Source organism: Odontesthes bonariensis, chromosome 9 (assembly GCF_027942865.1).
Source record: "Odontesthes bonariensis isolate fOdoBon6 chromosome 9, fOdoBon6.hap1, whole genome shotgun sequence".
NCBI classification, from domain to species: domain Eukaryota; kingdom Metazoa; phylum Chordata; class Actinopteri; order Atheriniformes; family Atherinopsidae; genus Odontesthes; species Odontesthes bonariensis.
The window spans coordinates 20,542,205-20,560,460 of NC_134514.1; the positions used below are offsets into that span (position 1 = coordinate 20,542,205).

At 41.1% G+C, this 18,256-nt stretch overlaps 2 protein-coding genes across 2 annotated transcripts in view; both read right to left on the reverse strand.

Annotated features, from left to right (window-relative positions):
* The window catches only part of relt (RELT TNF receptor), a 30,539-nt gene extending 20,469 nt beyond the window's left edge, over nt 1-10,070 (reverse strand). The window contains exon 1 of the mRNA XM_075474433.1: nt 9,813-10,070. The gene's annotated coding sequence lies outside the window, so the exon portion shown is untranslated. The remainder of the gene's footprint in view (nt 1-9,812) is intronic.
* Nucleotides 10,071-13,111: 3,041 nt separating this feature from the next.
* The window catches only part of arhgef17 (Rho guanine nucleotide exchange factor (GEF) 17), a 70,245-nt gene continuing 65,100 nt past the window's right edge, over nt 13,112-18,256 (reverse strand). Inside the window, exons 20-24 of the mRNA XM_075473571.1 lie at nt 18,060-18,208; nt 17,755-17,929; nt 17,352-17,447; nt 17,079-17,261; nt 13,112-16,957 (exon numbers count right to left, since the gene is read on the reverse strand). Of these exons, the coding sequence (XP_075329686.1) occupies nt 16,749-16,957; nt 17,079-17,261; nt 17,352-17,447; nt 17,755-17,929; nt 18,060-18,208 (812 nt within the window). The 3' untranslated portion in view covers nt 13,112-16,748. The remainder of the gene's footprint in view (nt 16,958-17,078; nt 17,262-17,351; nt 17,448-17,754; nt 17,930-18,059; nt 18,209-18,256) is intronic.

Consider the following 18,256-nt stretch of genomic DNA (forward strand, 5'->3'; position numbering starts at 1 on the left):
ATCCTTTTCATGCTTCACGCCTGTGTCTGCCATGTGCTTTGGTTTGGAGTCCGCAGTCAGATGGATGTGTGGTTTGAAGGGATAAATGAAGGATTAAAAGACACACGAAAGAAAAGAAAGAAATTGAGAGGAGACAGGAGAGGAGGAAGAGCGGGATATAACAGGACATAAACACCTCTCAGAATATCTCAACAAACAGAACAAAGATGCCAACAGACACCAACACCCACAGTGTTTTCGTTATTTTATGTGACAGGACGAAAACACCAAGACAGGAAAAAAAAAAATCCAAAACACATCAAAGGCAAAACAGAGGAGTGCCGTGACTTTTCCTTAAATTTTATAAAACAGTAATTATCCAAAAACCTCTGCGCTAGTGTTTGACACAAGCAAATGACAAGTCACTCCAACATTAGATGACAAGTCACATTTTCTGTTTTGTTCAGGGGGACTAAAAATAGCAATAATAAAGAAGTGATGGCAGAGGCATGACAAAAACACAAACATTATTCCGCTCTGTGGTGGCTTTGGAGGCGAGGACGAGCTAAATGTGTTTGAGAGCTTTTCCTGCCTCCTTGATGTCATGCTGCAGCTGAGCTGAGAAATCCTCCTGGATGAAGCTGTGAAGGAGGGAAGGAACCACAAAAGAGGAAACACAAGAATGAGTGGAACTCCTTGCTTTTCAGTCTGAGGTGACTGAGCAGGAGGGGAGATCATGGGGCAAGCCACCATGTTACTGGCTTCCAAACAATGAGCTGTCATTGTCAAGCTGACTGAAGGATTTGGGTTTGACATGAGAGTCTATTTTATTTTTTTTGAGTCAAGTCCGGACACACAAAAAAGATAGTTTAGTCATGCTGACAGATCTGCTATATTTTAGAGGTGTACAGTCAGGACAAACAGCAAATAATAATCCGTTTGCTGAATCGATTTCTTTATTGATCGGTTGGGACATGACTGAGTATTTTTGCTTTGACTCTTGAAATTGAGACCTTTGTTTTTCTGCCCAGGTCAAACTAAATGTTTTCATTGAAACTGACATTGTTATTCAAGCCAGACAAAACAGATAGGAAAAAAATCCGGATGTCTAACAGCAAAGTATATCAAAGATACTTTTAAAAACTGTGGCCAAATGCTTGGGTGACAATTTTCATTTACCTCTCATGAACTTAATCTTTGCAGAATGAGAGAAGATTTCTTTGTGTCACGTCCATGGGATTTTCCCCATGTTTTTAGTTTTATGTTTTATCATGTTTTAGGTTGTTTATGTTTTGGTTTTTGAGTTCATGTTTTAGCCATGTCTTGCATTTAGTTTACCATTGTCTTCCTCACAGTTTCTGTTAGCTCATTAGTTGTCACTCACGTCACCTGTTTGTTATTGTCACCAGCTGCACTCAGTCACCAATCACTCCCAGTTCCCTATTTAGTTTCCTGGTTTCCTCATTGTGTTTGCATGCCACGCCAAGTTAAGTATTTTATGTCAAGTCAAGTTCTTTGTTTTTTCTCAGCCATAGTGATGTTTTGTTTTCTCACAGTTTAGTCATCCGGCTCAGCCGCGCTTTGTGTTAACTTTGTTTTTTGGAATAATAAATCAAGTTTGCTTTTTGAAGTCTGCATCTGTGTCCTTTTACGCCTCGCACCACCCAAACCTGACACTTTGTTGCATAGATTTTTTTTTAATGACGCCCAGAAACAACAAAAGCATCTGCAGCATTAGCAGATTTTTAAGTAAATGCCCTTTCAGTCATCTTGGATTTCTTTTTTTTGTTTCTTTGTTTGTTTTAAGTTAGCTTGTATGGACTGTGGACACAACTTCAAGAGGAATTCACCTCTGAAAAGTCATTTAGCCTTCGTGTAATAAAACTATATATGTACATGTTGAGGAAAAATACTATCCGTTACAATCACAGGACAGTTTTGGAAAATTGGCAGTGAAGTTAATTGTCCCCGTTGGTCATGGGTAATGACACTGTTTAGTGGCAGAGTGTCAGCTAACGCTAGTAAAAACAACAAGCTTATTTAACATCAACAAAGGAAAAAAAGAGAAGAGCCCAGTCATTTTACACTGGAAACTCATTCAGCTGGTCAATTATTTACCTGAAGATGTCGAATTATGTTCTTAAAAGTTTTATAATATTTCGAGGGTTCAAGTTCTGCTGCCCTGCTTAAAGGTGTGTCACTAACGTTAGTAGCTGCTGAAGGGGGACTGACTAACAAATACAGAGCACTCTTTAGCAAAAATATTTTTTATATCCACACTTGACGTGACCATTTTTGACTCAATATTACCCTGACTATGAGGCAGTACCTAGATATGTGCTGAGAGTGGCACCCAGCTCTGAGGGTACCTAACCCTAACCCTGGAAATCCAGCTGTTAGCCGGTCTTGCACCCTGTAAGACCTAATATAAGCTTCATATCCTTTGTTTTTTTCCCAGAAAATTGCTACCCAAGGCGGGACGGTGGTGTTGTGTTTAGTTTTGTTGCCTCATAGCAAGAAGATTCCAGCTTCAAGTCTCTGGGCCTTTCTGTGTGTAGTTTACATGTTTTCTCTGTGCCAGTGTGTGTTCTAGCTAATGATGTGGATTCTGGTACTCCACAATCCAAATTCATGTATGTTCCATTAAGTTGTTATTCTAAATCGAGCATGCATGGTTGTTTTTTCCATCCCTTGCAGCAGGTTTGAAAAAATAATTAAGTAATTTATTCCCAATTCTTTACATATGAGGTTCTTATATGTATCTGAGGGGGTTGGGGAAGGACTCATCTTTTTTTTTTTTTTTTACACATTTTGCTGTAAAAGAGTAATAAACAGTTGTCATTTTTGTTACAGTTTTACAATAACTTCAACATAGATGCAGGCCTTGACAGCTGCACTATTTTGCCATATTGCAAGTAGTATACTGCAGAGTTTAGACCTTTTTATAGAAGCTTTTTACATGTCCTGATCCTCAATTAGGTAGTTTTACTTACCAAACCTAAGCCAAAATGAATTTAAGGGACTAGTCCGGCAATGGGGTCAATAGGTTTTGTTGAAGAGTGAATTAATTGTGTTCCCTACCATATACTGTTGCACTGATTGGTATTAAGTCATATTGCGTGTTGCAGCAGCTGCTATTTCTAGGCTGGCTTTCAGACTTCCCTCCCTGAATGGCAGAATTAGGGCATTATTAAATAGCTGTGACACAGAATTATACAATAACTCCAACTTTGACCAGGCCAGTTCTCATGTAGGCTCAGGTAAGTTTTGTATTTTTGTTTCCTTGTTCAAAAACCTGCCAGGGACGTGACTGTCATGAGAATCAGCACTGCAATAAAATAACTTCAATTTCTGACCCTCTGTGGTTGCAGAAATCCTCCTTAGATTCTTGAAACCCTTTGCAGTTAACTAAAGGATCTCTACAAACATGTTTGTTTTCATGAATCCCTTAATCATTCTAATTCTAAATGGGAAAAATAAAAAGGATTTCTCTTTCTGTCATGATCTAAGCAGCTTTGGCCATGCTGATAATGTCTACCTATTAAGCCTAAGGCTTAAGGCCACGCACCATGTCTTAGCCTTGGGGAACACCTCGTTGTGATGCACATGAGTATTATGTTACAGGCTACAGCGTGATATTCAACTGAAAAAGAACTGAGGTGGCAAAAAAAGGTTTAAGGTAATTATACTCCATTATTCATTAGATATTTTGTGGGCCGAGAGATAATGTGCACGTGTATGAAAAGGACGTGATTGGGAGAACCATACCCTCTGTTTGACTTCATGGAGGTGCCCATTATCGGCAAGTGAAAGGCTGATTTACGCCAACACTTTGTACGTTAGTGCTTAGACAATGTCTCACTATGGAGAGCGTGTCTGGCAGCTAGGCAGGTGTCATTTACCCCTCTGTTTCTGTCATTCCTTCTCTCCTTGGGTTAGTGTGATGTCAGTCATCACGTTTTCCAGTGAAACCGTACACCAGCAGACACTTAGCGGGCTTCTCTTTTTTCTCCGCTGCCCATTGTCTGTTGGACAACACTAATTGGAACAGGAGAGGCTGAACTGGGACAGTCAGAGGAAAATCCAGAAACCCAAAAGCAGCATATCTTTTGGGCTCAAAGTGTGCACAAAGAAAAATGTTTGCTTGACTTTTGGTCATTATAAAACAGATACTGTAATAAGTCGTAATTTCACAGATGCTTTGGGCACAATCACAGTTTTGTTAAGCTGCTTAAGGGGCAACATTCAAGGCCTGGTGTGCAAAAAGTTTTTATGCTACCATTAATCATTAGTTTTTATGCTATTTTGTTCATAACAAATTTATTTCTGAAATCTAGATTTGAATTTCCAAGTCCAGTATGACACCAAAGCACATAATCCCGAAGTCCAGCACAGGATATCTTTTCAGTCATGTTTTGCCCTGCAGAGGTGTGAAAACTACAAGCCGCTCCCCAACCTCATCAGAGAAAGGACACTGGTATTGTGGGATAAAAATTTTAACTTAAACAACCTATGAAAGGAACTGCAGTGAAGTGACGAATGAAACAACAATTGGAAACTGGACTCATACCATAGCCTCCTGGGTGAAAGTCCTCTTTGACTCAGATGTAGGTTTTCTTGCTTTTTCTGCAAACTAAGACGTAGAATTTACGTATGTATTTTTCTAAATTGACTTGTTGTCCTCTAGTGGACCAACAGGTCTGATTCTCACTATGCTGCAATGTTTCTATTAGATTTCCATACCTAAAACTGTGGGGGAAAAAAGTACTTAAAAAATGTTATGTATTTTTTTCCAAGGAGACAAGGACATTGTTATTTTTCAACTCCGCAGGAGTCAACCACAGACCAGTTCTGTCTACAAAACAACACTGAAAAGATCTAATGGGGCAATCAGAGTTGGACGTAACAGAGAGTTGTTTTTCAAGGTTTTCCCTTACATCATCACCATGATTAGCAGAGGATGTAAATCAGCTCCTTATGTGGCAAACACCTGAAACAATGATTCACTACCTGAATACACTCAAACCATGTCAGGACACAGGCTCACACACACACACACACACACACACACACACACACACACACAAAACAAGTTCCCATTTACACACATAAACATACAGTATGTAGTCAGTGTGAAAACAACACCTCTTCCAACATGTTATCTCTATTTGTGAAACAAATATGAAGGATTCTGCTAATTACTGTTTTAGGGACTGGAAAAAAATCTGTTTTAAGAGGTTGAGCTCAGGTGAAGCAAACAGGATTTTTTACTTTGCCATCTGTACTTAGTCATACGGAAAACCAATTCATACATTTTCTCATCTCACTCATGTCAAGACTGAGGTAAGGAGGCAGTAATTATCAAAATGTCAAACTATCTTCCTTCTGAAATACACCACTGTCACCAGTGGTGGAGGAAGTACTGAAGTGTAGTACTTAAGTAAAAGTATAAATACCCAGCAAAATATATACTTAAGTAAAAGTAGAAGTACTGACTTTTAAATTTACTTTAAGTATTAAAAGTAAAAGTACTCGCGCTATTGGTTATCTTTCAATGTCTAGGCCATTTTGATGAAGAATGCAGGTATAGCTACTGGTAATACTTAAGCCTCTACAGAAGTCACTGTTAGTAAAAACTATAAGCAACATTGAAGCTGACAGAGCCACCTGATTGGTTTAAACATATTTTTGTGTAGGCAACGTTATGGCGAAACTGCATTTATAAAATGTAACGAGTAACAACACATATTGTAGAAATGTAGTGGAGTAGAAAGTATAGATAATAGCTGCAAAATGTAATGGAGTAAAAGTCGAAAGTATGCATTATTATTTTTACTTAAGTAAAGTACAAATGCGGAAAAATTTACTTAAGTACAGTAACAAAGTAAAAATACTCCGTTACATTCCACCACTGACTGTCACTGAGGGATGCTGGTGCGATGATGAAGAGGTGTACTGTATGTGGTCTGAAAAAAAATGGCAAGACCCCAGGTAGTCCGGCTTAACATTGGCCAGATCTGCCAGCTTGCATTTGCTCTTGTAGTGCATCCTGCTGCCACTTCTTCACCAGGTAAAAGACACTCTGACCTACACAGCTACACAGCTCCATACGCAGCAAGCTGCGGTGCACTGTGCGTTCTGACATAGTCATAAAAGTCTCTTCTATAGAAAGTCCTTTGTGCAAATGGCCATACCACTGGCCCTTCGAGCATTGATGAGTCCAATTAATCATTGATTATCTTCTCTTTGACCACTTTTGGTGGGCACCAACTGCTGCAGACCAGCAACACTGCACGAGAGCTGCTGCTCTGCCTCGGCCTTTTGAGAACAACTTAGTCCTTTGTCAACACCACCTGGATTCTCATGCATGCTCACTTATCCCTAATTAAAACAAATCACCTTCGAGAACCAACTTCTCACTTGCTGCCTTACGCATACCACTCTTGGGCAGTTATTTTAACAAGATAACATGCCATGAGATCGTGTCAGTAACTCTCGAAAAAGACGGGGGGAAAAAGAAGAAAAAGAAATCAAATTTAAATAATATTGACAGCTAAGCAAAACAACATCATTTCGAAACCCTGCAATTTGTCCTCAACATGGAACGGAACCACAGAGACAAACATAGCTCACATTCACATATATTTATGGATCTAAATATGCTTCGTTTTGAGTTTTATTCAATAACCCCATAAAAGTGCTGCAGCAGAAGAGAGGTTCAGTTTTCTGCCATTACTCAGCGGTTGTTTTGAAACCAGGCATGTCTGTAGCCCTTCAAACGTGAAGGATTTCATGATTCCTCACCAAAACATGACACACACACACACACACATTCGCACACATCACTCACAATATCTCTCACTTGTGCCTTGTCATAAAAAGATCAACCCGGACATGCTGGTGTATGATTTACTCTGGCAGCAAAAAGCCAGCGACTGGTCACTGGCGAGTTCAGCTAGCAGACTGCGGTTACGTTCAGAGTTGTTCTTCCATGGCAGTAACCTGCTTGTGTGGGTAAAGAGCATCTGCTCCATTTTCCCTCTTTTCTTATTTTTAAGACTGTATCATTAAATATCATACAGTAGGGCAGGAGATGGAGATCGAGGGAAAGTTCATCTGACCAAACTGGGTCCGCTTTTGCTGAAAGTGAACCGTAAAGTGTTTGAGCAAACACCTTCTCCATAGTATCAGTGTGATGCAGTGTATGAGCAGAGGTGGAAGAATTCTCACCATATTGTTTCGGGAAAATGTCGAAAAGGCAGTTTAGAAAATTAAAACCCTCTTATAACTGTGCAATATTACATTCTGAAGTTAAAGAGCTCCTCATATGGTAATTTACAAGGTCACGTTGTCATATTGGAGGCCCTGTACTCGGCATGTACCTGAAATGCTGAAGTTTTAGTGTATTTTGGCCTCAGGTGATGCTGAAACTATGATTTACAGAAATAGAAAAAGCTGGGATGAAATTTTAAAGAATAACTGACATGGCTTTAGTGAACTTTAGACACACAAAAAAAAAAGCCAAAACATCAGGGAAGAGACTCTTTTCTAAAAACCTGACTTTCAAAACAGTAACCCTAATTGACGGAAACACCTCTGGAGCATCACTTACAATTTATCCACTTACTGTAAAATCACTAAAGAAACAGCAGCAGTACTTCCTGAGGAAAGTCTCATCCTCAGAGAGGGAATTTAAATTAAAATTTACTACAGTGGCACCAAATCATGTTTTTCCAAGTTATAATTAAACCTGAGTGCGGACTTTATGTACATGTATACTGTAAATGTATGTAAGTGAACTTTTCTGCATGTTCATGCCAATATCTGCCCAGGTTTTTATGTCCACATCCCCCTGTAATTATCCATCCCTCCTCCAGTCTCTGTGTGTGGACGCTGAGCCAGCTTGGAAAAGCATCTGCGGCCAGTCAGTGCAGTGGGAATTTCTTTGGCACAGAAGTTCCTGGCTGACATTGGAGAGGCAGGCATGCAGCTGAGGCACGGGGACGGAAGACTGTTGGGAAGAACTCCCAACCATGCTGGTTGGAAACGAGGTAGGCAGATGACAAGATTGCTAGGTTACTTAAAGCTGGGCTTAAGTCTTTGACTTCCAGATGCCCTCTCTCACACAGACACACGCACACTGTTGAAGTGAGGAGTGAGGGCAGGGGTGAAGGTTTTTTTCTCCGCTTGTCAGCAGGATTATGCAATGACAAGAAAGATGAGTTCAGTGAAACTAGGTGGACATGTGATGCAAGTGGACTCACTTTCTATAAAATTCAGAGCACAGACATTGTCAGATAATGTGTCCCACAGCTCTAATCTCATACTTTTAATGCCGATTCCTCTCATAATTTGCTTTTCTCTCTCACAGTTTCTCTCCCTTTTCAATCTCTCCTCTTTTCTCTTCTTCACATTCTGTTGGAATGATCTCATCCCTACATTAAATCCACAGCGAGTATGTTAAACGTTTGGGGGGGGGGCGCAATGGAAAACTTTCATATGCCTCAGTAAAAACCTGCGCTGTTTCCTGACTATAAGCAACGCTCTTTTAAATACACACAGGCTGAAACCCAGTCCAACTGATGGTTTCAATTAGTAGAGAGTGAAAGTCTGTTTGATAAAGACTTCTCTTCTTGGTTCCTATCAAATCAGAAGATAACTACAAACATTTGCTTTAAACAGGGTCTGAACTGACCTCAGAGGCCCCACTCCAAGTGTGACAAGAAGACAACAACTGAAGAGAGAGAGAGAGAGAGAGAGAGAGAGAGAGAGAGAGAGAGAGAGAGAGAGAGAGAGAGAGAGAGAGAGAGAGAGAGAGAGAGAGAGAGAGAGAGAGAGAGAGAGAGAGAGAAAAAGTCATAAGCCTCTTATTAAAACAAACATGTAGGAATTTGGGCTCAGACAATGGATACCCTGAGCCAAAGATGACAGTCTCATCTGGGTGCTTGTGTGTGTGTGTATTGGTTGCACTCACTCCTCATTATGGTGGAATCATTACGCAGTAGTACACCCTGCCAAAACCACTGTAAGTATCATGTAGTACGAGATGGTGACCCAACTTGAAATGAACAGTTGTGAGGGAAAGCAACGTATAGAAAAAAAAAAGAATGCGAGACGCTACTTGACATATTTGTTGTTTATATCGGCATTAAATATTTACCCCCCTCCATCTTCAGTGTACCTTACTGAGCAAATAGAACTTGAAAAAAAAAAAGCAAAGCGTGTACAGTTAACTTAATTCAAATGAGAGGAGGACGAAGACCACACTGCCAGTGAGGTCATCTGGTACCCGTGATGATGCGTCCAGCATTTGTCTCTCTCTCATTAGAGAGCACGGCACGTGGAGGTTTCACAGCTAGGCTATTGAACAAAGCCAAACGAGTCATGACAACTATTTAGTTACATTTCTAAATAAGTCAAACTGGGACCTGTAAACTTCCAGTCAGTGTAACAGAATCCCAGTCAAATCAATACTTATTCTAGGGGCTATGTTGCGTAAATCTACGACAGGCGCAAACTCAGCCACGACGCTGGCAACTGCGTTCAGCCTTAAACACCACTGAAACTGACAGCTGGGACCCTTTTTGTTTCAGTGTATGAATTTGTGCCATGCACCCCCCTCTAAAGAAAAGTCATGTTTCCACCGTGCGTAAAAGCGGTCACGACTGCAGCACAGGGTTTGCGGCGAGAGAAGCCCACACGAGTCTGACAAAACTTAACTACCGGCTTCAGTTGCTCTTACTCCTACGTTTATAAAGAACAACAAAAACAATTAATAAAGAGAAAGAGAGAAAGAGAAAGTAAGTAAAGAAAAAAAGCTTGGCTAAACTTACCGGTTTGGTGAATATCGGAAGTCAGTTTTCAGAGACGAGCATCATCGGCTACAGTGGGCTCGGCTCGGCTCAGCAGGTGCAATTAAAACGTTTGAGATTGGATGAAAACCACAAAGCCGGTAAGCGAGGTCCCCCCTCTATCACTCCCACTCTCCTCTGTGTGTGTGTGTGTGTGTGTGTGTGTGTGTGTGTGTGTGTGTGTGTGTGTGAAAACACAAACACAGTGAGCTCACAGTGCGTCAACGCTGCAAGCTGAAACCCCCGTCACAGTGTGTGGTGTGAGTTTGCGTTCGCGTAAAAACCCCCTCTGTCGGCAGGCCGAGGTTGTTTCCAGGCAGGTGGCTGCTGGTCACAGCCTGGCGGATGGAACCGGTAACGATGTCAGTTCGGTCGATGCTTCCAGTGCGGATATCACCAAAAGAGTCTCCATTACCAAAGCAAATTTCATCAAACTCGGTGGAGAGATGGAGACGATGCTAAAGGAGTCCCCTTAAAACTATGGCGCAGAATCAGATCCAGACAGCTTAAATGACAATATGGAGCAGTGTCCTTGGCTGAGAACCGTCCTCTAAAAAATATCTCGAGGCTACTTGAACTACTTTTCCTCACTTTTCTGTCTGTAGATTAACGCACGTTAAAGCAATGCGAATACATTTTTGAAAAGTTCAGCAAGAAAACGTTGGAATAAAACAAAAATAAAACAAATAAAAAGTCAGTGCAAATGTCATGTGGCGGCAATCATGCGTCTTACACACGATTTAGAAAATAAGAAGCTTCTCCCAGTGTGAAATATCAAATGTGTGAAGAGATTTCCATAGTCTTTTTCTGGGCTGAACCCACAAGTCGGCAAAGATCAGTCAATGATTCACAACATCAATCATTCATTCTGGTGAGACACAGATGGCGCTTTGTGCTGCTGCTGCTCTTCCTGTCTCTTTCAGTCATCACACAGATCGTCACTGTTCACTACATCTGAACCCTGTGAGGGGATGTGTGAGTCTTCACGGGCGAAGGGCCGCGTTGGTATTCGCGTGTGCTCTGAATGGCCTGTGTTCAGTCACACACTGCAGGACGATCATATCACAATAAAATTCATTGTAGGTCAGTGGGTTAAAGAAAAATGAATTGTTGAGTCATGCTGAAGGCAAAGCCACAAAGCCAACTTTGTGTCCTGGTTAAGACACTTTCTGCTGGAGGCCAGGAGGGCATTGACAACTGAACTCCGAGAGGAAGCTGTGGGATTATAGAACAGGCTGTTTTACTAGTGTGTGCTGCACTGTTTAACTAACTGCAATCAGAGAAAAGTTAGTAAAGTAAACCTTTTATCTTTAATTTTCCTTTTTCCAGAAATGTTCTATTGTGGACAGGCCAGGACTGCAAGCGGACCAGTCCAGCACTCGTACCCTCTTCTCCCTCAGCCATGCCTTTGTGATATGTTCTGAATGGGATTTTTCAAATTGTCTTGCAGTAATTTTTTTGGGGGGCGTCAATAGAAAAGATGTTGTCTTGAAGGCATGTTGCTTTAAAATGACATTTCCTACATTCATGCTGCCATCACAGAAGTGTACCTTTGCCAAGGGTACAGATACAGCCACATATCATCACACAGCCTGGCTTTCGGACATGTTTGCTGATAGCAGTCTGAATGGTCGTTGGTTTGATCTTTGAGTGCACAGCGTCCATTTCTTCTTCTTCTTCTTAAAACAAAAAGACCTGGAATACTGATTGGCATGACCATGATACATGTTTCAACTAGTGGTTTATCCCGGATACCTCTGAGACTGGACGTTAATGCTTCCTCTGGACAAGGTTGTCATAAGGCCTCTTTTTTTACACAATAAAGTTTTTAAGGGCGTTTGTGAATGTAACTCTGTATTGTAGCTCTTGACAAAGGTTTTCCACAGTAATCCCTTGCCCACATGGTTATTTAAGCTATCAATGAGTGCAGGTTCTTTATGTCGAGCCGAGGGATCGAAGATCACGGGTGTCCAGGTTAGGCTTTCTCCTTTGGCCTTTCAGCAGTCTTGACATCACCTGTTTCAAATAACATTATTATCATTATCATTAAATTGACCCGTCTGAGTTTCCCTGGAATATGTGTGCAAAAATGGATGGATATTAACAAATTCAATCAAGTTAATGAGACAAAACGTGAAATATCTGCAATGATTATAAAGTTTTGCTAGTTCTCAGTTCAATTGAAAGTTTTACAATGAATACATTTCCAATCTTTTCTTAGTTTTTTTTTTTTTTTTGAAGTTGTCAGTGTTCAAAAGCCATTATCTGTACTGGCAGTCCACATTAGTCATTGTGGCATGGGTAAGTTACATATTGGTGAAGCTACCATGTCAAACTATTCTGTGTGTATCATAAAAGCTCTATAGTAAAATAGTGCAAGGACTAAACTGCTAAACTGGCCTCTCTGCAGTCTAAACCTTTTTCATCCTTTGTAATATGTAATAAGAAAAACGTTGGGGGGGGGGGGGGGGCAAAAAAAAGAAATAAAAGACAAAGGAAGCTAAAAACTGTTGAGCAGCCAAAATACTATACCAAGCAACAACAGCTCTTGTTCTTCTCAGTTCCCGAAAGCTTCTGTGTTGTTAAGAGAGGTGACACACGGTGGAAAAATGCCCCGTCCCGACTCTTCTGAAAACTGCTTACTGGTATCAGATTTAATATGACCGTAGTTTACAGACATTTCAGGGAAAAAAAATACATCCATCTGCTCAGTTGTTTTTCGAGCAATTCTCAATTAAAGCGTGAGAGTGTGTTTTGCATTTTTGCTTTTATCTACAGCGTCACAGATTTTTTTGGAAACAGCTTCAAAATCGAAAAGACAGGCTGGGTGTTGGGTGTTTTGCAGCAAGAGATGGTTTCAATATAGAAAATATTGTGTTTCACATAATTTACTCTGAAACAATGTGTTCCTGATTCAAGAAAAGAAAAAAGTAAATTATTTTAAAAGCTGAAAAACCTGCTCGACATCACACTGCCTCAGTCACTTTTAGGGTGTCTGACTGCCATCATAAAGCATTTCTCAGTAAGTACCCAGTACTTTTTTTTATTTTTACAAAAACTGTCATTGCTTTCTCTTAAATACCTTCTTACCCATACTTACGTTGTCATACTTTCACCTGCATTTAAGTACCAAGAGAAAAAACAGTACTTTATCTTTTTTTTTTGAGAATCAATTTAAAAAAAAATTAAATTGTACAGCATACATTGCCCGCTGTGTTAGAAAGTTTTCACCAAGATTACTCTGTTGTCTGCCGTGAGTTAAGAGAACAAGCACAAAGTGGCACCAGTGAACTGATTTAATTACAAAGAGGAACCCACAGTGACAAAAACAAGAACAGCTACATACAGGAGGTAACTCTGATAGACCATAACCATGGCAACTGTAAGAAGTCAACTAGAGTCAGAGATAAACAGATAAGTGGCAACGCAAAAACTGACTTTTTTTTCTTTTTTTTTTCCAATCCTTCCCGTGGATGTCAGTAACAAAGCAAGCTTCAGGAGCTAAAAGGGACGTGAACAACAAATCCCTGTCAGTCTTGCATGAACATGGACCATGTGTCTTCTTTTTGAAAGATTCTGTGACGGCTATAATTTAAACGTGACTGATGACGCATGCCAGGGAGGAAGGGGGGGGGTACAAATAAAAACAAACATTACACAAATATATAAAAAATATGCCATTAGATTCATATCAACAATTGAGGACTGTGGGTGCACTATTTACAGAAAAGAGGCAATATGTACCAATATTTACAAAAATAAGACTTTGTTCACATATGGGCATGAGGAGATTACGTACAAGTCAACGAGAGTTACAGTTGTGTGCTTAAATTTCGTTATCAAATAAGCGTGGAGATTATTTCTACTTCATATATAGGATGTAGTGTGTGATAAAGAGTCTGAGCTAGTTCAGTTTAATTTCAATTGGTTCAAAACCTTAACTGCCTCCGCTTAAAGAGTCATTTCGATTTGTGCGACTGCTGAGGAAATGTATACATTGAAAACCTAACTTTATAAGTTCGTTTATTTGAAAGTTGTCGACTCCAACCACAGTGCAGCATCGACCAAAACTGAAAAAAACTCTTCTCATTATAGGACGCCACATGGCGTGAAAACACACTCAACGTTGAATGAACCACCTCTGAGGGAAATTCTGCTGCCAAACTCCCAGATTCAGACTGATCCAAAAAGTAAAGTGTGCCAGCAAAGACAGCAGACGTTGTACAGCTCGCAAATAAACTGACACCTTTCTGCAGGGAGCTCTACAACCAGCATAAGTATACAGCATCGTCTTGGGTAACATGGCAGCTCTTAAAACAGTGAACATAAGTAGCAGAATAAAAAAAAAAAACAACACACACATATTGGCCACATTAACGTGACTCCATGAATTGTTTTGGGGACACAAACAATTTCCTGTTGTGAGTGACCGCATTATACCACTTTCATGCTGGTAAAGTTAAGCTACAGTTGGTGGGGGGGTTGATTAGCTTTGCCTAACATAATACAGCAAATAACCCCCCCCACCCAAAAAACCACAAGGTGCTTATACACTTTGAGGCTTGCACTGATTTGAGAGCCACTTTAAGCAAGCTGTTTTCCTGTTTCCATATTTAGATTTAAGTCAACCAGATACTTATATTACCATAAAATTTACCACACAACCTTGGGAATTGTACGAATCTGTTCTGTTCACTTACTAACACCTAGGAAATTGTTGAGCAAGTTTCCTCCACTGCATTCCTCACACGCTACCACAACTGCAGTTTTTGCTTTACGTTTGGACAGAAAACAACAAAAAAAAAACAACATTTTTTAAAAATACTTTTCAATTGAATAACAGAGCACTTGAGGAGGAGTCTTTCCACTTTTGCACTTACAGATGCTCACAAGCTTGTTAGCAGCCATCACAACAGCCAACTAATCTTCTTAACCATCACAGTGGGGATGCTTGTGGAAGTGGGAAAGCAAAGGTGAAGAGCCCAGATGGCAGGTAAAGTGCAATAAGGTTTCTATAGGCTTGGAGGGATCAAAGACAATCACCGCTTAACCCTCAAAGTCTGAGGATAACTCCTGTGTGTGTGCGTGTGTGTGCATTCGTGTGTGCAAGGACAAGTCAGTCATCCTTCACTTCCATGGACATCTGCTGCGGGACCAAGGAGAGCTGACTTTTCACTGTGTGTGTGAAATGGCTTAACTTTTTAGCCTTCTGAAGGCACGTGCAGTAACTAAGCATTTATCCTTCTTACCTTTCTAGTGCCCTTTCTCGTCTAAATACATGCTTCTTCTTCTTCTTAAATAATCGCAACAAATCCTTTTAATTTTTTAGTGTTTTGTGCTTTAGGAGTGTAAAAATACATCTTAGTGTTATATCTTCTGTAACAAAAATACCAGAGCACACACAGTGGAGTTGAAAAGTAACTCAAATATGATGCAAATCTTTATGAAGCGTTTGGCACCCACACAGGCAACACAGTGGTTGCGTTCTGCGTCAGTCCGAGCTGCTCTCGGATACATTAAGAGGGGAAATTATTGGACTGATATGCACAGACAAAAACGATTCTGGTCCCGTCTCTCAGCATTTTGGGGAACAACACGACTCCAAAAACAAGAACCCTGTAACCTGAATCGTACCAAACCATGAGGAAACGGCATCCTTACACCCCTAGTGTGCGTGTGTGTCCGTCGGAGGCAAGCTATACTCTTTTCTCCAATCTCAAAATTAAGCCAGTACCTCCGTGTTGATCAGTTGAGGAAGAAAAAGTGAAAGCTACATCTTCTATAAATTAAGTGCTATAAAAGGCGGCGCTAAAATAAAAACCATAAATACTGTACATTTCTATCTTTATCTGCTACCTCAGCTTAGCGTCATCTTTAAAGAGCCCCCGTCCAACGTGACAGAACGCTAAACAAACTATAATTTCATGGCATGGAAAAATAAAAAATAAAAAAAGAACACATACAAGGCTTTGGCATGGTCATGTTAAGGAGGAACGTCTCCAATGCACTTTTTTTTTTCCAACCAGTATTGGGACTTCGTCTCCATTACTGTCATCTTCAGCTATCGGTAAAACTAAGAAAAGCAAATACAATGTGATTATTTGAAGGAAACGTGTGGTTTGACTCTCTGAGTAAGGCTGTGCATTACATGTGTATCCGCGTGTTGTTGTCACATACCACCTCACCAGTGGAGCCAGAAAGATCTGATCTCAGATCTGGCCTACCAGCCGCGAAACATTTGACTCTTTCCTCCTATAGAGACTCACAGATCATCTAAACCTCGACTAACATGTCATTGTAGCTGGGGGGAAAATATATATCTAACTACAGTCTGTGTTGGCATGTTTCACTTAATTCACATATTCACTTCTGATCATCAGGAGGCTTCTTGTCTTAACGTTTAAGTGAAGATGAAGTGATGATGGAGTGAAGTCCAAAAAAACAGAGGATTTCAAAGTACATGCAATAATTTGTTAATATCATTACGTTCATTGGAATGTCCTCTTCCATCGTCCTGCGCAGAGTTCACGTCTGTGTCTTCCTTATTGGTTCTCATTCCGAACATCGTCCATCTGTGACAGTCTAACTAGTCCCTTCTCAGTCTCCTACCTCTCTTTGTAAAAAGTCTTATAGTCTAAAGACTATAATCACAGATTCCAAAAAAGCAAAGCACACACGCACAGACAATGCACACCACCAGAAACATTAACACAACAAAACTGACTTTGACGCGATCATATGCATTGGTAAGTCCTGGAGCGAGCTGGCAGCCGTACTGTGCACATAGAGACCGTTGGACCGAGCAGGAGACCAAAACGACAACACCAAAAACTGAGGAGTCTGATCAGGTTGAAGGAGAACAGGCCGTGCGCTCATCTCTGCTATAGAGAGGTTAGTTAGACCGAATGTTTGATTGTCTCAAACCCGCCAAAGCAAAAGATGGTTTGTGCTGTCGTCCCGTCCAATGGTTTCACTGCTATTAGTCAGTCTGAAGTCCTCATAGCCATCGCCGCCAGAAATGACAAGATGTTTGGTTTTTGGAGGGATGTGGGAGGAGGCTCTGCGATGTGTGGAGTCACGCCTTTGAAGGCTTCCCTCAAATGTGCTGCTGCTCTGAGATTGATTACCTAGAGTTCAGAGACAAAGGGGTTTAAAGTGAAAGCGAGGCAAAGTTTCAGCCTTTAACAAATGTGGAGGTCACTGTTATGCACTAGGACTCATCAATGCTTGTTAAAAGCAGTTAAAAACCTGTGGAGTCAGTTGTTGCGGAAGGGAAATTCATGTCAAAGCCTTCGGGTAGTTCGATTGACGTCAGGAACCGAACGTGGCCTGTGTGCCCGTGAGCCGATCCCATTGGTGCAAGAGGAGATTTGAGTGTCCCAGCCCCAGTTCCCGAGCTCACCGCTGGGATCGCCAGCGTGAGGACCACCCCTGTAGAAAAACAGAGGAAATTCAAAAATTAGCGCTGAGTTTTGTACCCCAGTAGCTCAGTAGGTTAAAGAGTCACACATTTGCTCTTACCGGCACTGGTGCCGATCCACAGCAGATCCTTACAGGCCAGTAAAGCTGTGATTCTGAGACAGGCAGCTTTGTGCTGCCTGATGATCGCATCTGCACCTGAATAGAGTAGAGAAGACGGGATGGAGGATCAAAGTGAGTGACAGAAAGAGGTGGTAAAAAGGTGAATATTAAACCCCAAAGAAGAAATGGACCCAAACCCTAACCACCTGACCAAGAGGAAACAACTGTATATGAACTGACTTGACATCTGGAATAAAACATTTTGTTTCTATTCAGGGTTTTTTAGAATATATTTTCCAGCTATAGAAGCACACGTCCTCATTCACTTGATGCGTGTAGAATATCTGCAGGAATACGTGCCTAAAATCCAGTAAATGTGATCGCTGTCTGCGTGTGTGTTTACCTGCAAGCATTTTGTGCACAGCAGGTGCCACGTCCACCTCTGTCAGGCTCTCCCAGGTCTGAGCGTGGTACAGTCTGACCTGTGCACTGCCCTGTAACGCCAGCCACACACCCTGACCGTAAGCCACCATGCACGTTACACAGCGGCTGCTGTCAGTGCCCACCTGGAACCAGTGCTGGGGAGGGGAGGGAGAAAGATGGAGGTAATACCAGCTAATACAAGCCTCCCCGCTTATTGTCCTTGTCAGATGCTCTGCTGTTTTGAAAGTCTTCCCTTCAGCCCCTCTTCATGAAGCTTCCACTTACTTCTTGTGCCAGTGTAGTAGTATTGATGATAAGGACTCTGTTTTGTGAGCCACACCACAGCTTTCCCCCAACAGGAACCATCTTCGTGACTGGACTACTGGGTGTGCCCAGAACTAATGTCTGAGAAGACTGAGGGTCCCAGAAACTACCTGCAAATTGAGATAGATTTTAAATGTGCAAGCTTTCAATTTCATGTC